Genomic DNA, 20,579 nt, shown 5'->3' with positions numbered 1-20,579 from the left:
GGTCTTCCTCTTTTCCTCCTGCCTGGGAGTTCCATATTTAACATCCTTCGACCAATACATTCACCATCTCTCCTCGGCGCTTGTCCAAACCATCTCACTTATCTCCAATTCATTCAACTTGAGTTGTTCCTCTGATACATTTCTAATCTTGTCCTTTCTGGTCACTCCTAATGAAAATATTAGCATGTTCAGTTTATTCATGTCATATTTATGTAAATGTTACTTAAATATTAATTCATGTGTTCACTGTTTTTCTGTTTAGTACAACAGGCATATTTTATGTTTATTGTGTAACAACCTAAAGATTTCTATGGTGTATGGTACAAGTAGTGCATAAATACAAATGGATGATTTAAATTAAGCATCTTTAGAAAGTTTTTATTTGATTTAAAGTCTGACAGTAGATGAAAGAGGTTTGAAATGAGACTGTGATAAATGACATAATAATAAAAGAGTCACTAAAACTTGCAAATAAGGTCTTGTTCCTGAAGATTTTGCATTATAAATGTTGTCAGAGTTTGTTATAGAGGCCATCAGGCTGGATGATGCCTTGCATATGTTTACCTTACCTTAATAAAAGTGATCTTGCACTGACATATATCACTGCTGGAGTTTCTGATGGTGATCTCCCCATAGTGCTCGATCCAGCGCTGCCCACTGAGAATGTTGTGGATGCAAGAGGTCACTTTGTTCCACTCGTAATGGTCTCCAAATCTGTCGTTTTCAAGAAGAAAAAAATAAAATATATGGACACTGTTACATATTAGAGTTATAATATAAATGATTTATCTGTATCTGTATGTGGTTCTGACACAAAAATAAAATATGAAAACATTTTTTCCACCACAGATGAAGAATGGGGAATTGTTATTGATCTGAATGGAAAAAGAACAGGAGAGGAAAAATACTGTGAATCGTGCTACACCCCCGCTGCGTGATTTTCTCTAAACGTCTGCACAATGCCCAGGCAGGGGTCTGTGCAGCGCCAATGTAAATGAGGCAGAAGAGACTCACCCTGGCAGAGTTACATGAGTGGTCCCCACAGGAACAATCTCCATTGACTTTCCCCAAAACTTGTTTTTACACCTCACGTCTGCAAAAGAATTGAACAAATGAACATTATTTCTAGACAATAGGTGCTATTCTAGTATTTAAGATCACTGAGAATGGATCAAAATCAATAATCCAGTACCTTGCCAAAACACAAAGTTTTTAGACTCTGCATGGCAAGCTGAGATTGGTGGGTGATGGCTGACCTGATGTAAAGGGGATTAAAATGCTTTGTTAATCACACAAAGAGCTCTGAGTTGACTTTTTTGAACAGTGCTATACAATAAAACATAAAAATGTAAATATTCATATGAATCCAGTCAGATAACAAATCAAGAATCATTCATACCTGCTCTGCAACAAATCGTAAGCCTTTATCTGGTCGGTCACATTCATATGTTTCTCCAAGAACAGGGTTGAAAGGCTTTCCCCCAGTTCTGTAGTAGCTGGATGCATAACCGGACACAACAAATGTAGCGATGTATATCTACAAAAAAGGATAAAAGCATAAACCTGAGCAGCAAGTACCACTTTAATTTTTATTACAGGATGAGTGACTGAGTGAACACTGAACTGAGCTCTATCATCCATTTCATTTAATCGTATATGTGTGTTCTTCTTTTTAGCCTAATGAGCAGAGTAAGTGTCTGAATAGTCCTCCAGTAGTTTCAGTAAACCGACAGAGCACTGATAGCTTCTCTACCTCATAATGAGAGGCCACAGCCTGGAGCTTTCGGCCCGTTTGCAATTTCACTATGTGATCCTCTGTAGGTCTAAACATTGTTTGTCAAGGTCTTATTTGAACTTTTATATTGGTATTTATTGAGCTTGTTTATGGATTTTATTTATGGCCTTTTTTTTAAATTCAGCACAATTTTTTTCATTCATTTATTTGTCTTCATGTGTTGTTTTATAACTCGTTAGTCCAAACAAATTGCCCCTCATAGGATTAATAAACTGTCAGTATTTGTACTGCACCAAGTCTAACATCAGCTGCTTTTCCTTTTTACACTTACATTGGCCAGCCACTTTGTTTGGCACACCCAGTCAACTGCTCGTTAATACAAATATCTAACCAGTCAATCACATGGCAGCAACTCAGTGACTGAATAAGATGACCTAATGAAGTTCAAAGTGATCATCAGAATGAGGAATTAAGGGGATTTAGGTGAGTTTTGAAGGTTGTTGATGACAGATCTGAGTACTTTGCAAAGTGCCGATTGAGATTTGCCTACAAACACGTTTCCTGGGGTTTGCAAAGAACTGATAATGCCAGAGGTCAGAGGAGAATATATATACTGCTTCATGCTGATAGGAAGGCAACAGTAACTGAAATAACCACTTCTTACAACCAAGGTATGCAGACACGCATCTACGAGTGCACAACACATCATTAAACCTTGAAGCAGATGGGCTACAGGAGAAGAAGACCGCACCATGTGTCATACCTGTCAGCTAAGAACAGGAAACGGAGGCTCAGCAAAATCGAACAATAGACGATCGGAAAGATGTTGCCTGGTTCGACGTAAATCACATGGGTCCAGAATGAAATGGTGTACTGGATATTTTCTTAGCGCACTTTGGGTTCCATAAGACTAACTGAGCATTGCTTCAGCCTTCCCGAGTGTTGTTGCTGGCTATATTCATAATGTATAACTACAGTTTACTCATCCTCTCATGGCTCATTCCAGTAGATTAATGTGCCATGTCCCAAAGGTCAGATCATGTCAAACCAGCTTCTTGAACATGAAAGTGAGTTCACTTAACTCAAATGACCTCCCCAGTCATCAGAGCTCAATGCAATAGAACACCTTTGGGATGTGGTGGATAATGACATTCACAAATCTTCAGCATGTGTAATGGCATCATAGCAATATTGACCCTCATCTCTGAAGAATGTTTCCAGCATCTTGTCGAGTCAATGCCATGAAGAATTAAGGCAGTTCTAAATGCAAAAGGGGGTCGAACCTGGTACTAGCAGGGTATACCTAATAAAGTGACTGCTGAACGTATTTACTGTATGTTGTGCATATGTCTTATTTGTCTTATTCCACAGGGTATATCTCAAAAAACAACAAAGTTAGTCAGTGCAAAGCTCATCATGGCGTCTTCCTGCTAAAAATCTTAAAGGTAGATCAGACTCTCTCACGTAAAGGCAGCGCACCGCAGTCCCTGAAAGCCAATCAGCAACAATTGTGCGTTAGCGCTAGTTTACTTGGCTATATACGGCATCTCTTACTTGTCACGCTAGTTTTACCAACAGCAGCTCTTCTTCTCAGAGGAATCATCAAAGCAAACAAGTAAGCTGAACAAAAAAGGCCCAGCCCACACACTCAAAGAGCAAAACTGCATTCTCACCATACGTTCAAAAGGGTCCTGTGTGTTGGCGGCCCTGTCTAGCAGCTCGCTGTACTCCAGCTCCTCACACAGTCTCTGCAGGGTGTTGAGGGGTTCATTAAGTTGCACAGGCATTGCAACCTTGGAAAGGTCTTTGCCTATGTTGTTCCTAAGGATGTTCCACAAGCTGATGGAGGTGTTGCTTGGGCTGGGTGTGGGCAGACAGGATCTACGACGATAAAGAACAGTGCCTTCTTCCACAGAGCCTGAAAAGAGTCGGTATAAGAGCTGAGGTTAGGGACACCTTGATAATACATACCGACAACCCAGTGTACCAAAATATCATTTGTATATAAATGCATAAAAGTGTCCCAAGGCTAGTACTGTAATGACTTTACCCGAGTTTGGTCTTTCACTTTCGGTCTCATTACTGAAGTTGTCCATGGAAATGTTGTCACTAATGTCACTGATATACGAGTCATCCTCTGATACCTAAAAAAAACAAAACATTCAAGTTGTTTTAATATCACTGACAAAAAGCGAATGAACGAGTCTCTTTTAACATCTTGTCACATCTGCAGAAGATCTAAAGTGGTGGAGATGAAGGTTCTCTTAGGACATGGTGGCAGAGCTGCACCTCGGCTCGCTGTATTTTTAGATGAAAGTAATTAACTTTCATTTTCATATTGCTTCCGCTCCAGGTGCTACCTCATCAAGCATGCCACATGAGCACTGAAGGAAGAGGAGGCTGAACTAACATAGGGCAGATTTGTTTTATGACACATATCATAAAAAAATGCATTTAAGACAGGACGTTAAGTTAAATGGCATTTCCCCCTTTTTTGTAATAAAATACCATGAATTGTCCAGTGTGCTTACAAAATTTAGGCCAGTTATCAGACACAGAGACAAAAGTGAAGAAATCCTGGGTGACAGGCAATAAATAAAGTAAGAGCCACTGGTGGAGGTTTTGTTCTGGTTGTGCTTGTGTAAACAAGACAAATTACTCCAAACATCAACAGCAATGATAATTCTATTATGTAGCTCTAAACATCAGTTTGCTACAAGCAAAAAGACCCAACATCACAACTACTGACAACGAGGAGTTTAGTCTCCACACTTACCTCATTTTCAGAAGAGCTAGCAGATAACAGAACCTCCTGTGCGTCAAAGAACTCGGACAAAGACTCCGCGATTGAAGCTCTGCTCTCATTGGATACTTGGTGTACGAGGGGATGGGCTTCATCTACTGATTCCTGTTTCTAAGAGAAACAATGTCCACAGCTACAATAAGAACACAGGAAGGGGCCCCGCCATCATTCCCGGGGTGGCAATCACAGTGTCATTGAGAATACAACACAATCACAACATGCAGAGTATGACAATCACAACACCCACAAATTTAATCTGCAATATATTGAAAGACAGTCATTTATAAAACATACGTAAATATATTGGCTGACATCACACCCGTCATACACTTTTTTAATTTCTTCACTGATTTAACAAATGTAGGTTTATAAACATTAACAAACAGCTGAGTGACATTATGCAGTCGTGTGCATAGTGTCTCAACATGGGTGTGTCTGCATTCAATCATACTGTTATCAGTCAAATAAGCCAAATGATGAACTGCTGAAAACATGAACTCTTCAGAATCAAAATTTCATAAGACAATTTATTCCTACCTAGAGACTGCCTGACAATATACTACTGTATTACATAAAGCAAGAATAATTACAGTGAGAAGTGAGGCTGCATGCCTGCCCTGCACACATCTCAGAAAATAACTGACAAGCATGCAGTTGATTGCCAATATGAGATAGCTTTCCACACATGGACTTGAGCGTCCCAATCTACCCCTTGTTATTGGTGAAGCTGATTAATTAACATGGAGATGTTCTCAGAGGAGGCGTATTAGTTTTGCTCTGCGTGTTTCCAGGGACACAATTAAGCAGATCGGCTCGCTTTGTGTGATCAGCAAATCCTATTAAACGAGCAAAGAGTTTCCTTTAGAAGACGATTATATGGAGCTAGAAGCCTTCTTCTGAACCGTGTCATGGTGAGACATTTGGTTACGCAACGACGAGGCTGAGAGGAAGAGGCAGTGTTCCCCAAAAGAAAGTTCTGTTAATTTTTCTCATATTGACTGAGCTGGATGAGGGGGTGAGAGGAGAGTGACATTTGTTGATTCTAGATGAGAGGAAAAGGACAGCTCATTCATTCTGTGGCACATTCAAGCTTGCGGGGGATAAAAATAAAGACAGATATATAAGAATAATCGTCATGAAGGTGGGGGAATCGAGTCACTGCATTCCTGCACCCACCTGCACAGGGGCAGTGAGCGTTATTAGTGTGGGCTCTATGATCTGGGACTCAGCATGAATCTTGCACAGGCGTTCTCTCAGCTCTGAGTTCTGGGCTAAAGCCTGGAAAAAATAACCAGTTTAAACACTGTTTACTGCAAACACCCGAGCCTTGAAATCCTCAGCATAAATCAAAACCCGGCTGATTTGGAGTTGTGTAATCTCAAGAAAATCAGTAAACGTCACATTTACTCATTTACGTACTGGAGAGGCATGCTATCACCTGTTATTATGTCAAGTGGAACAGAGTAAGCAAACCAGAGAAACCAATAAGAAAAGCTAAAATCTAAAATCCAGCAGACTATAGCAGAGACCACACAAATCTGAATGTGTAAAGAAATACTTGTGCCGCATTAGAATTTGCGCGGTCTCGACGCCAACACATTTCTTCGCTGACTACATGACAATGAACATGTACAACCAAAGACAGAAAACAGAAAAACAAGCCTCTGGTGGGAGGCAGCAGCCACAGGAAACATGACTGTTGAATGCGGTCTCATTTAGGGGGGCTGACATCATACCGGCAGCTAGTAATCCCTCTAAAATACTCGTAAATGTGTCACGCTTGACAAATGGTGTGGGAGGACACGACATACGAGAGAAGTGTAAAAGCAAAAAAAAAATTAAAAAAGGAAGAAAAAAGGAGAATAGCTAATACCTATTTCTGTTGAAAACATCCGCTTGCAAAAAATGTGCAAGGGGGTGTGTTATTTCACATACCGCAGCCAGCGTGTTCTTCAAATTTACAACTTGTGGAGAGGTGGGGGGGCAGGTTTCGTGATCCAGGCATTGTTTTAATCTCTCTCTCTCTGATGTCAGTGTGCTCAGGGCCGCCTTCATGGTTGTATGCACTGGCAGCAACAAGAGACACAAAAAGAGGGAATCAAAAAGATCATTATTTGGAAAACCCTGCCATTATAAATGATTAAGCCCATCACACATCTTTAGCTCCATAATTTTAAATGTGTGCATAAATTCGTTAGTTTAAATAGCAGCAGAACTGACAGCAGTTCTCCGGAGTAAGTTTGAAACTGTAAAGCCATTATGTAAAAAACAAATGAATCTCATTACTCCATGTCAAGCACCAAGAATCTGCATAGAAAATTCCAAAGAGGACAGAAGGAAAATTATATTCATCCTCTATGCGTCAACCACTTCCTTACAAAGAGATTTAACAGGTTTTGTGGCACAAAAAACAAACTTCTGACCTAATATCAGCTAGAAGACATCCACATAACTAACAGCAACTAACACTTCAACTTGTTAGAAGTAGCAGCACCACACCAGTCTTAGCTTTCGTGCAGATTTATCGGAAGCAGATTGAGGAATTTAAAAAATGTGTGCTTTACAGAGTTTTATCTGAAACTAGAGTTTTTCACTCACAGTTGGTGGCAACACGACAGAAGTCTTCTTGCAGCTTGGCCACATCAAAAGGGGAGTCCAGGGATTCAGGATCGGCTTTATCATTGCTCAGTGCAGCAGTGGATAGGTTGGGGTTTGAGGCATGGAGGCGGATAGAGCCAGAGGAGATGCAGCTCGGTACCTAGAGCAGAGCAGGAAGAAAAACTGGAGATACTCACAAGGAAATATAAAAACAAATTAAGCATGATCACACTTCTCTGTCATGTTGTCTACCTGCAGAGTTGTTTTGACATCTTTGTTGTAGTTTTTAGTGCGCCACTTCTTTGGAAGTCTCTTTTCTTTTTTGGGGCTGTCAAAAGTAGACGCCTAAGAAAGCAGATGTGAAATTATTGACAGTCAGGCCAGTGAGGATTTTTTTGTCTTTAAAGGAAGGCTTTTTATGGAAAGTGGTTTCACAACTACCAGAGCAAGATGCAAGATGAAATATCTTCTATATTTAATAAGAGGTGAGTTAAGGTCAACAGAAAATAACTTAATAATGTTTTGTATCATCAGAAAAGTTACCCTGCATGTAAAGTAACCAGAAATACTGCAGTGCTGACCTGCAGTGCTTGGATGGATGGAGCAGAATAAGTCCGGTGAATTACTTCCATACTCTGAAGCAGGTGGTTAAGCTCTAGGAGATAGGCCTCACATACTGATAAGTCTGTCCGGATGAGAACAAACACTAATAGTTATAAAAGGAGGTATGAAGTGAAAAAGAAAAGACAGTGAAAAGGCTAAAGTGAGAAAAAGGGCAGTGCCTGCAAATGGGCACGTGTTAGTTGGGCCTATTGAGTGAACTCAATAACCAGTCTCTGTAGAAACAGCAGAGAGGGCTGACATATCCTAATCTGTCATCAACAAGTTTGGTGATTTCAGTTTGACAAAGTTAGAGGGTGCCACATGTGCTTACTGAACCATATGCACTATGTTATATATGCTTTATTCAAATAGACTCCTCAGTTTGGCGATTCACCTCCCAAGATATCTATTTCTGCTTTTTGCATCTTTTTCAAGCATGAACAGCAGCCTGTAGAGCGAGCCTAAAAGCTTCTCATATTACCAGAATCAGAAAAACACCTTCAAACTGCATCTGCCTCAGAAAGAGAAGGTTAGTCAAAGGCAAGAGATAATCAATCTGGACTGTCCATGACCTGACAAATGTCTAAGACATTTAACAACTGACAAACAGTTTCATGGGTGAGGTGAGGCTGAGCTCAGTGAGGCTTTTTCCTAATTTAGTCTATGACAAATTAAAGATCTCGAGTCGATTTTAAGTACTAAAATTGCGTTCAGTACCTTTGAACTTTAAATATGGGCTCCAAAGAAATGCTGATGCAAGTGAATGGCGGGGTTTAGGCTGATAAGCCCAGATAAACCTATAAGAGACATAGCAAAAACTTTATGAGGGGCCAAATCTACTATCTGGTATATTCCTAACAATGTTCTGGCCAGCTCAGCAACACCCAAATCCCTGAAAGACTAAAGTAGATTATGGTTATATTATCATTGGAGATAGTTGAATCATTGTCAAAGTCAAGTGACACTTTCATGAATGAAAATACAGACAGTTTACAACAAAGTGCAAACCAAGTCAGTCACCTGATCTCAGCCCAACACGGTTCATAAACACAGAGAGACTTACAAACAAGCACCAGCTGGAGGTGGCTGAGGTAAAGGCCTGGCAGAGCATCTCAAGGGAGGAAACTGCTTGCATGCTTTGCAGTCAAGTATTAAAAATAAATATTACATTTAAAATTATGTTAACGTGTCCTATTATTTTATGGGATTATGTTTAAATAAATAAATAAATAATAATAAATAAATTGTGACAGTATTTGAACATACACATTATGAAATGACAGACAACTAAATAAACACCAGTCCAACTGAAACCATGCTGTGTTTGTAAATGTGCGCGTGAGTTGTCGTGTCCATTTTCCAAAGTTTCTGGATTACAAAGTGCTGACAGCACATCGTCAGAATCTTAATGAATGAAAACTGAGACAAACAGTGCATTAGTAATCACCAGCTTGTTTCTTTATGATCACCACTCTGCCAGCCTCATCTAACTTGCAAATGAGACAGCAGGCGTACACAATTATAGAAGCATTTCCCAAATAACATAAATATATTAGAACTGGTTAGATCGCTTCCTCCATGACCGGGACCCTGACAAGAAGTAGAAAATGGGTATAAATGAAAAAGCTGGGCCCTCTAACAATCTAATGTCTTTGACTGGTATCGGTAGCATCGTTGTAAGCAGGAAACTTTGCATGAACTCTCTTACTTATCTGCATCATATTCACCGATCAGCCACAACAATAAAACCAAGTGAAGTGAATAACATCGATCATTGTAGCACAATATAGCGCTCTGCTGGGAAACCTTGGGTTGTGGCATTTGTGCAGATATTCGTTTAACATGTACCACCCACATAAAATTTGATGCACACCAAACACACCGACCACGGCAGCAGCAGCAGCAGCAGCATGATACACTCTACCACAAGGAAGAGTGCATTTCCACAGATTAAGGACTGCAAAAAAGAGCCAAAGGCACAATACGAGGAAGGTACGATTACATTTTAAATGGCTTTATCTGAGTTGATTATTTTCCTCAGCAAAACCGTAATCACATTGGAGATCATCATCCAGGTGGAAAATTGAAGATTTTTAAACAACTAGTACAAGAATGCATCTTATGACTTTAATAAAAGTGCAAATTATCCCACACAGAGATAAAAACCCCACATTAAAGAATGTGTCTTAGCGCTACGAGCTCTCCCCATTTTAGCCAGGCAAGTTCTTTATTGTGGAAATTTTGCTCAGAAATTCAGAAAGTGTAAACAAATCAAATCGTGAGAGGCTGCTCTTGTCTCTCACCTTTGAAGCATTTGTCCATTTCGTCAGATGACTGGAGCCAGGCAGCCACCTTTGCTTGGCTGTTGGAGTTTAAAGGGAAAGCTGCGGCATGATGCACTGTGGACTGCCTTCGTATGGACAGGCACTGCAGTAACAAAGAGACCCAAAGGTCAGTTCAAAAACACTTTGGCTGTGTCATTAATTTTTTTCAGCAAAGGGAATTCACTTCATTAAATACAGCACATGGAATAATGATGCTCGTGATGAAAAACACACGAGAATCATCTTTGTTTTTCATTTTCATTTTAAACAGACCCGACCATTTTCAGCAACAGCATGCTGTGTGGCGCAGTTATACCTTTCTAATAGGGGGTCCCTCAGCGATGCCAGGAGAGTTCGGGGAGGCATAATGGGGATAGAACAAGGACTTCTCGTTAGGGTACATGGCAATCTCATTTTGCCGATAAAGACGATGGTGACGCAGCTTGGATACCCATTCATCAAACAGCTCCTGAGACTTAATCTGTAGAGCAGATACCGCAATCAGAAAATCAGCACAAGGGCAAGTAAGATGGAAGAGGTGTGTCAGTGGAAAAACACACACACAGGTATGGAGTGAGCAGTTATTCCCTCTGGCACACATATATATCACATGAGGTAATTCTGAAGTCATTTTAATGATGGCATCTGTACCAGGAATTAAAAAGCAAAAACCCGGGAAAAAATGTTTAACCCCTTTAAGCCTTAAGCCTATTTAAGCCTGCAGGGATTCCCTTGTCTTTATTAGTCTTGTGGTTTACCTTCAGGTGATAGATGTTTTCCTCGGCATCAAGATCGATGCACTTGGCCTTCTTCTTAATGGCCATGACAGAGAGACCCACATCAATGCAACCATGCAGCTTCCCTTTCTCAATCTGTTGGATGAGACAGCTCTCACTGTTATGAATGCAACAGATGAAACTCAGTGCAAACAATGCATAAAATAATAATCCCTTTTTAGGCTGTGACGCGGCCCATGCGTAATTATGTGTGATCTGTAGGCAAAATACACAGTCTGATTGCTATCAACAATGAGGAGATTGAGAGAGAATTAGGGCCTATTGTATCTCTGGGCGCAGGCGGTCAGGAGCCTGACAAGAACATTGAAAAAGACATCAAGTGTCCTTTTTAATCTTCTGTAAATGATGAGCTCACACAGCATTCAGCCAGCAGCCTTTTGTACTCACATCAGCACTGCACTTGCCATACTTAAGGATACCCTTGTCCAGGAAAAAGTATCTCTGGAGGGAGAGAGAAGGACAATCAGCCAATGCGATACAACTGGACATGATATGCAACATCCCTGACAGCAAATCTAAAGTCAGTGTTATGAGGCTGAGGTCATGGTAGTCAGTCTCCTAAAATGTATGTTGCTGCAGTGGGATGTATGCAATTCCAGGCTATTGTCTTGCATCTGTCTTCCTTTATTACACTTCCTCTCACTCACTTGCAATATGTCTCATCCACTCAATTTGTAAATGCAATTCTTGGTGCTTTTACTGTACATCAACAGAATCAGACTGTTGAAAGCACAGAGACCTAAAAAGCTCCGACTGCAAGTCAATACTAAATGTATACAACCCTAGTAACCAACAGGCCATCAGCTAATGCATCTGAGAGGACCACCAAGATATCTAGGCATTATCCCAGGAAAAGCTTTCAGACAGAGTGTAAACAGGCACTGACCCTGGTCACATGTGACTCCTCTGTGAGTCAAATTATCTACTACATAAGCTCATTCAATTAGTTTAAAACACAAATGACTCGTGTCAGCAGATTTGCAGAGGCAAGTGCCTAAAAAGTGCCGTGTGAAACGAGGACAATGAAATGACGTTAAGCTGTCACTACTCTGAAAGATGAGTCACATGGGTCACACGAAGACCACACAGGTGCTCCATGTTACCTTGTGCCAGCCCTTCATTGGCCACTTTCTTCTTTTCATCATGTAGCCCTCCTGTTTCTGAGGCTCCTGGACACTGCTGAAGCTTCCTCGCAGGCCTTCCACGATTTCCCAGCTGTCCTGTTGGAATACAATGGTTTATGAGAACTCTGAGACGACAGACATCTGCACGCCATGCAAATGAAAGTTTCAGAGGAGGATTTATAAATGGAACTGAGCGAATCAACCACTCAGCAAGTGCCATAATCACACTCAAAACATATTATAATCTGTGGCTGCTGGGGTGATTTAAATTTGATGCCTCACTTTCATCAGTGTCAGTCAATCGGCAGGAGGCTCTATAAGTGGAAGATTAGCATTTTTATTTTATTTTTTATAGATGTAGCCCTATGTAATAAGGTGTTCAGGGTGAAGTTATACAGACTTCTTTCCCCTCATGGGCGGGCATAGCAGATGGTTGCCCCTCCCTTAGCCTCGTTCTGCTGGAGGTTTCTACCTGTTAAAAGGGAGTTTTTCATTCCTACTGTCAACAAAGTGCTTACTCATAGGGAGTCATGTGATTGCTGGGGTTTTTCTCAGTTTTCTTTGTATTATCAAAAATAAAAAGCTTGTTATATAAAGCTTGTTGAGGCAACTGTTGCTGTGATTTGGCGCTATATAAATAAAAGTGAATTGAATTGAATTTACAAAATTAGCTTACCTGTTTAATCTCACTCTTCACTATAATAATAATTTCCTGAATGAGATTAGAACGGTCAAGCCCAAATCCCCTGCAATACAGAGATTAAGATGATATTTCATCACGGACTAATCCAGATAGCTTTGTTATGTGTTTCAGGAGTGAGAGTTCCAGGAACGCAGGATGAATAGTATAACAGAGGCTTCTGTAATACCGTTGTGGGCACAGAATAATTCATCATTTGTGAACTATTTCGCTTTTAGTTTCTATTAGTGCTGAAACAATAAGATGATTAATCAACAGAAAGGGGTCTATCATTCAAATGAGCCAATGTTATAGATTATTCTCATATGACTACTTAGCAGTAAGCCTATAAATAATAGTGGAATGGGCATGTAGCCAGCAAAAATAACCCCGAGGAACAGTAGTGGGCTGTGAAGTAGTTATGACGCAGTGACCTCGGTTGGTAATGAGACCCAAAAACAGTTTTCAACATATAGTCATTAGAAAATGATGCAGGTGTAAAAGAATAACTACATTTCATTAATTTTGTGCTGCTAAATTGACATAATAAGAAAAGCTGAAAACATTATGACGGGCAGTTTACACATCTACTGTCAATGTGCAACAAATTATTAGAAATAATTAACAAATTAACTCATAATATATGAACTCATAATGCTAATGATGGCATATTACACCTCAGGCTTATCTTTAAATTATCCTACTTAAGTATAAATCATGTCTGTGTTACACCGTGGGAGGGACTTTGGGCACTTGGGAGAGGTTAATCCTTGCTTCTTGTGTCAGTGTGTCCCTGACTGTATAAAAACACACTGTATCAGTCAGGGAGGCTGAATGCTGGTGGGTGAGACAATCTAAAATAAACCCTTATATCTGAAGGGGATTGACCAAGGGCGTGGCCAGCGGGCTACAGTTCGACTCTCCCTCAGTGTTCGTCACGGCTCCAGGGCAGCACAGTCACACAGTGCGTCATTGTCACACACTGCCTGGACACTGTTCCTCAAGGTCAAGAGACACTTTGAGTAACAAGGCTCTGATAGGAGCGCCGAGAAGACAGCGTCGTTTCAACGTCACACAATTATAAAGTGTGAATGTGTTCAGACTGCTGCATTTAGACATCCTGTCCATTCTACCACATTTTGATATGTGTTATCATTTACAAAAACACTTTACAAATTAAATATTGAGGGTTTGGTTTGGAACAAATGGGAAAAAATGGTTACCAAGCTCTCTCTGAATGTAACTGAACCCACATAGCAGTGTCACGACAGTCAGAATATTTCCTTATTCAAAGTTTTTCTTGCTAACGAGAATGTTTTTTTTTTTTGCCACTTTTTGCTTCCCCAGAGTGGTGAGCCTTAAGTGTCTGCTTGTCCTGTGGACAGTACTAGAGTAGGACTTTATTACATTCATTTCCAAAAGGAAAAGGCTGTTTCTGGTAATGAAAAATTAATGAGTCGGCAGCCTGCAGATAAACGCTTGAGGCAAATGCAAAACAGTTTGTTCATGGTGCCAACATCTTCTTTATGTGGTGTGTCTGAGAATTACTTTGGAGGATATAGTTGCAGTTTAGTAATTTAGAGCACTCCAATATCTTCCACATTTGTAGAAATACCCTGGTTTTATAGTGAGAAAGGGGTAGTTAAATCCTAATAAAAAAACACCTCCTTTTAGGCAGCTTTTAGTTTTTGCTTCATGACATCTATAATGTAAAACGTGGCTAGATGTTATACTAGTATTATAATTCCTAGGAGGCAGAGAAAAATATCTGAGGACTGGCAGTTACAACTTTTTCAATTAAATCTTCATTATGGGAAAAGAAAATCCAGCCTTCCTCCCTTCCACATACATGACTCCAGCGAAAACGTCTGTAAGTATAACGCGAGTGTTACCTGTCGGCTGTCATGTTTGGATGAAGAGCTGCTGTTGCTGCGCGACAGGGAGGAGATCTTCTGTGACATGGCTGAGCCGCGCTCCTCCGAGCTCATCTTGCTGCAGGTTTGCCGGGTCCAGGCTACAGCTGGTGTACAAAGAACATTACTCTAAGAGAAGAAGGAGTGGAGAAGAGGCCGGGGAGAGGGGGGTGGAGATGGTTTGAATACTTTACGAGCCTTTTAGATCCCACTGAAAAATACATTAGGCTATTTAGAGTGATCAGTTTTTCCATCTTCAAAAGCTACTCAAAGTTTCGCAGCATCAGCAAACAAAGATGACTGACAGGACTGGAGGATCTAACTTGGACTGCAGATGAAGAGACCACAGATTGAAATTATTCATATCGCACTATTTCAGCATTTAACAGCCACACAAATCCAAATCCTCTGCTTGAAGAACACTTACAGTGTAGAGCAACGTATTAAGATTTACTTATCGAAAGCATGAGCTACTGTCTAACCATGAAACTGGCAAATCTCATGTTGTATATGTTGTTTTAGCTGTTTTAGCATCTCTATCCCTGCTCTGCATCTACAAGCTGATTTGCAACCCACCTCCACCCAGCTCCTCTGACTCATCCTGTGTCTGAATTGATCAGTACTCTGTGGTATATGGTGGGTGGGAGGGGGGTGTGGAGTGTATTGGTGGAAGAATGACAAGGAGGTCCCAGAACAGAGCACTACCACCAAGTATATAGACTCACCAACCACTTTATTAGGTATCTGTTAACGTGTTCATCACATTAGACCAACTCAGTGCATTTAGGCATGTAGATTGTTTAAACTGAGATTAAGAATGAGGAAGAAAAGTGATTTAAGTGACTTTGAGCATGACATGGTTGTCAACACTGGGATTTTACTCCAAAACCATCTCTAGGATTTACAGAGAATAGAGGAAAAAAGAAAAAATATCCAGTGAGCAGCAGTTCTTTGGGTGAAAATACCTTGATGATGCCAGAGAATAGAAAGATTGCTTCATGCAGCAACTCAAATAACCGCTTGTTACAACCAAGATATGCAGACGAGCATCTCTGAGTGCACAACACATCGAACCAAGCAGATGTGCTACAGCAGCAGAAGACCACACGAGGTGCCACTCCTGTCAGCTTAGGACAGGGAACTGAGACTAGATCTTGAATGGGCTCACCAAAATTAGACAGTGGATGATTAGACAAATGTTACCTGGTCTTTTGAGTATGATGTGACATTTGGATGGTATAGGATTAGAATTTGTCATAAACAACACAAATGAGACACAAATCCATCCTACCTTGTATCAGTTCAGGTTGATGTTATAGTGGCTATTTTATCAACACACTTTGGGCCCCTTTGTATCACTGTGTATTTTTACTGCATTTTATTACCACAGACCACATCTTTTGATGCCTCCTTCCAGAAATCTTACAAAAATCAAATGATCTCAAACTGATTTCTTGAACAAGACAATGAGTTCACTGTACTCAAATAGCCTCCACAGTCACCAAATGTCAGTCCAATAGAGAACCTTTTTATATGCGACAACCTGGATTTGCGGTTGACAAATCTGGAGCAAAAACAATATGCTAACATGTCATTGCCTTGTTGAATCTTTTACTAGACCTTGTATTAGCAAAGTGGACCTAATAAAGTGTCCAGTGAGTGTATTCTCCTTTTCAATAGTGCTCCTGATTGAAATGACAATTAAAGTTACTATTGTAATTGAAGTTAAGCTAAAATTCAAATCAAGCTGAATTTATACCTGCATTTACCTGTTGATACTCAGTATCATGTCTTTTTAAGGTGGGATTTCAACCTGTGCTTCATTATCTGACTAAATGACACTGAATGGGGGATGATATAACCTCACGCTGATGGGGAAATGAAAAGACAAGAGTCACATGTGAAGACGCAGTCAGATGTGAGAACATCAGCGAAATTGAATACCATCACTTCAACTGAGTGTAAAAATTGTCGGGGCTTTTTAGGAAATAGCAACCTTCAGTCAACTGCCACACACAACACGCAGTCTAATTAACATTATGTGCCTGGTGTACCACATCAACACATAAAGCCACATTTTCCTAATGTAATGTGAGTGGCACTTTGTCATAGTATGGAAGGCTGATTAACAACCCATGCACACTGAGTGTTTGTGCAAACTCCACATAAAGCAGCAGGTCATTAGCTTCTCTGAAGATGCACAGCAGTACTGATTTTTAGGACCATTTGGCTTGAGTTCATTTCTGTATTAAGTGATCATCTGAGAGATTCCGTCTGAAATGCAGGACGTTTTAGTGTTACAGCTGATTATGTCTTACACAGTACTTTTTCCAGTAAGTGGCATCTGCATGTTTTCCCCAAACATCCTAAAATCCCACAGTATTTGGGATTAGGATATTATAAAACCAAATCCTGACATCGTCTTAAATGCCGTGTTGTTGATTTGTTTACTGTAAATTTAACCACACATTAATTATGGAACTGCTTTAGCTCCAAACTATATGTAATGCAAAATAAACATGTTTCAAAAATATAAAAAGCACACTGATTGGTTCCTCATGCAGTTGTAGTTAGACTGCAAGAGAAAAAACATCTATAAATAATTACAAATTTCAGTTGTGGCCTCTTGGATTTAATAAGACATCCCACATCTCCGTGCTAAGTATGAGGCAGCAACAAGGTTAATTGCATTACCTTCTCTGCATTTGCAAGCTTTGTGCAGCGTGATGGCTACAGCCGTGTGTGTTGGACAGACAAAGGAGTGGTCATCTGAAACCTGCAGGCCTGCACCATCCCTCTGTCTCCAGACCACAGGCTGTGGTTTACACTGACAAAGCAAGGTGTCCAAAATGCAGCCACAACAATGGATCAAAGTGGCTAGACAGACAAATACATGTATCCAACAGCAGGACAGTATGTAGCTTGTGAAATTTTGTATCTAAATTATTGCTGTATGGTGTTACTGAAACCTCCACAGAAAGAAATGAATCTATAGACAGACGTCATTTATAACAAATTAAATGTTATCTTTTTATCTGTGTGTTTATCTAGCCAGTTTATCCTTATCTTCACTGATTAGTCATCCACTTTCCACAGATCACAGCAGCTATGCACAGGTCTGTAACACTGTCTGCCTTCATGGAAGCCTTTCATCTTATACAAAACCACTTCTCAGCCTTTCATCTGCATGACAGCAGTGTTAGATACTAGAGCTCCAATAGTTACCCTTTTTCAGTGAAGGACACTTGCTAAATTATAACATTAGGACATACACTACACTGTGACTGTGGTAAAAATGTATTAGCTTGGAAGAAAACAGTGTTAGAGTAAGGCCAAAATTGAAGAACAATCAGAAACAGTATCAATTTTAAGGCAGATTGGAAACCAATTAAAAAAAGAAAGGGCTGTGGGTTACTGTGATTTTGTGCTCAGTGCAAGTTAGACTCAGCTGGCTTTTTGTCAGCTGTTTACATCAGTTTGGAGCTGTTTTTTAACAGCCAAGTTCACAGTAAAGTTGTTCTCATTTCCATATTTTTCAGTCAGCTTCTCTTGCCAGAGCAGCTGACCGTCACTGAGACAGTCACACTAAGGAGGCCCAAGATGCTGGTCTGCGCTGTCAGAGTCGTAATCCTGTTCACTGTGTGACAAAATCACAGCACACAGACCTTTGAGACAATGGCTGTGCTGTCATTTTAGCTTTACTTACATGTAAAATTACCCCTCAGAGAGAAAGTTGCTTTCTGCTCCTCAAAGCCCTCATACTGTGAGGAGTGTGGGTAGCAACCGCTTAACTGAATTTAAGCTGCTAGCAGTGAAGTTGTGACATATACAGAGCTCTGAGGTAGTTTGAGCTAAAACTTAAAATATAGCTTCTGGGGATGTGTGACGCTTCCATTAATTCAAAAATATAACTGTTAAAATATGCCTTCTTTAATTAAAACTCATAATTGTTCTCTAGTAGACACTTGATTAATAAAAAAAACGGAAATCACTAAAAAAACAAAAGAACCAGGACCTGGCTACCGGGAGGATGGCAGAGCGTGGTGGCCACTCCAAAGCATATTCCAGCTGTCATGTGATAGGTCATCCATCTGCTGCAGGGCTTATTCTCACATTCACACCTACAGCTAATTTAGAATCGCCAATTAAACTCACCCTATTCATGTTTTAGGACTGTGGGAGGACACCAGAGTTCCCAGAGAGAACCCTAGCTGACACAGGGAGAAGATACAAACTGCACACAGGAAGCACCCAGATTCGATCTGAACCTGGGACCTTTGTGGAAGCCAACTGTGCTAACTACTGCACCACCATGCCATCCTAATATAGAGAAGAATATGGCTGTTAAGTTATAAACTTGGATGCTCAGCCTGATTGCGCAGAAAGATTGAATTATTTATGATCTTTTAGGTACACATCAAAATCATTGAGGCCCAACAATAAACCTGGTACAGAGCAAAGACTCTGGTAGCACAAAAGTACTGTGATTCTACTATGTGCTGATGTTCCTGTTCCTACATGATAACAGTTGTAATTACAGTGTTTAACACAATTACAAAGCAAATTTTGATTCTTCCATTAGAGAATTCAATCAAACTGCTGAGGATTAGAGTGGTCAGATTATTTAATATCTAAGTATAAAACTTTAAAAAGAATTGATGGCTTGTTACAGACTTATATTGGCTTATAGTTCGTTAAAAAAAAAGGAAAAGCCTCTACTATGGCAGAACAATGGTTAGGACCACTGCCTCACAGCTAGAAGTGTCTAGTTTTGAATCCAGACTGGGGCCTTTCTTGTGGAATTTGCATGTTTTTCTCGTGTCTGTGTGAGCTCTCTCTGGGTGCTCTGGCTTCTTTACAGTCCAAAGACATTCATGTTATTTTAATTGTGATTCTAAATTGGCAGTAAGAATGAACGACTGTCTGTCTCTCTGAGTTAGCCCTGCAAGAGAACTGGATCTCACTCTATGACAGTCGGGATGAGCTCCATCTCAACCGCAATTGTGAAATGAATAAGTAGTGAAAATGGATGTATGGAGTAAAAAATATTATAGAAAGCTTGATTTAAAATATTGTAGAAAACTTTTAAGATAGTCAAAAAACGTATTGTCAAGCAGCCAGGTAGTTTTTGTTTGTGGGAGACAAGATGCTAACCTTTTGCATCACAGCAACATCCCATTATTGACAAGCTGAAAAGAATAAAAATAAATATTTCCATATATTTCCATTAGATTAATTTTTAATAGGATTTTTTAGTTTTTTTTTTTAATATATTACACAGTATATTCTCCAATATTACAAGTGAAATTTTCACCAATATTAATGTCTCACTAATCATTTCATTTTTCTATATGAAAACATTACAGATAATGTGACTAATAATAGTAAAATAAGTTGGATAGAGCTAAAAAACACATAGAGCTATATCTGAGGATGCAGGGTTATTATAGGTCTACAAGCCAGTAAAAGTAAAGTGAGCCTACCAGAAGTTCATTGATTTATAGAATGATATAAGCAGTTGTGTACAGCCTCACTGCGACTCTTTAGTGGGTCTGCATGATAATGTTTAAAAAAAATCCTCAAACACAAAAGGCTAAATGAAGAGGTGACTAACATCTATTGAATATTTCAGTATGGGTGGGTGAATCCCACAGTTGTTCTGTAATGACAAATTAGCATAACACTTCAGTGAGACAGATGTCTTATGACCTTTACTGGCTGTCCTGGTTTTCTTACTCACAGACTAGTCTTGTCTAGGGATCGTTTAGGTTTTATCCGATACCGGTGCCAAACCGGTACTTTTGAAACGGTGCCGATGCTTGAACGGTGCTGAACCGGTGCTTAAATAAGATAAGATAAGATAAGATAAGATAACCTTTATTAGTCCCACACGTGGGAAATTTGTTTTGTCACAGCAGGAAGTGGACAGTGCAAAAGTTATGACGCAAAAATTAGAATACAATAAGAATAAATACAGTACACAGCTGTACAGAATAGAATAAA

At 39.9% G+C, this 20,579-nt stretch overlaps 1 protein-coding gene across 3 annotated transcripts in view; it reads right to left on the bottom strand.

Annotated features, from left to right (window-relative positions):
- Window positions 1–20,579, bottom strand: part of osbpl3b (oxysterol binding protein-like 3b) — a 36,677-nt gene that overhangs the window by 4,116 nt on the left and 11,982 nt on the right. The window contains exons 2-19 of one of the 3 annotated variants that reach the window (XM_005738479.1): window positions 14,556–14,705; window positions 11,964–12,080; window positions 11,248–11,301; window positions 10,822–10,935; window positions 10,380–10,544; window positions 10,043–10,166; window positions 7,718–7,821; window positions 7,389–7,481; window positions 7,137–7,296; window positions 6,474–6,604; window positions 5,715–5,816; window positions 4,512–4,649; window positions 3,786–3,879; window positions 3,409–3,653; window positions 1,400–1,537; window positions 1,193–1,256; window positions 1,015–1,093; window positions 570–714 (exon numbers count right to left, since the gene is read on the bottom strand). In XM_005738479.1, the coding sequence (XP_005738536.1) occupies window positions 570–714; window positions 1,015–1,093; window positions 1,193–1,256; window positions 1,400–1,537; window positions 3,409–3,653; window positions 3,786–3,879; window positions 4,512–4,649; window positions 5,715–5,816; window positions 6,474–6,604; window positions 7,137–7,296; window positions 7,389–7,481; window positions 7,718–7,821; window positions 10,043–10,166; window positions 10,380–10,544; window positions 10,822–10,935; window positions 11,248–11,301; window positions 11,964–12,080; window positions 14,556–14,651 (2,163 nt within the window). In that variant the 5' untranslated portion in view covers window positions 14,652–14,705. The remainder of the gene's footprint in view (window positions 1–569; window positions 715–1,014; window positions 1,094–1,192; window positions 1,257–1,399; window positions 1,538–3,408; window positions 3,654–3,785; window positions 3,880–4,511; window positions 4,650–5,714; window positions 5,817–6,473; window positions 6,605–7,136; window positions 7,297–7,388; window positions 7,482–7,717; window positions 7,822–10,042; window positions 10,167–10,379; window positions 10,545–10,821; window positions 10,936–11,247; window positions 11,302–11,963; window positions 12,081–14,555; window positions 14,706–20,579) is intronic. The other 2 variants (XM_005738480.1, XM_005738481.1) reach the window with 2 other exon arrangements.

Source organism: Pundamilia nyererei, unplaced genomic scaffold (genome assembly GCF_000239375.1).
Source record: "Pundamilia nyererei isolate P.nyererei 1_Seehausen unplaced genomic scaffold, PunNye1.0 scaffold00084, whole genome shotgun sequence".
NCBI classification, from domain to species: domain Eukaryota; kingdom Metazoa; phylum Chordata; class Actinopteri; order Cichliformes; family Cichlidae; genus Pundamilia; species Pundamilia nyererei.
This window is presented reverse-complemented; position numbering and strand designations above follow the sequence as displayed.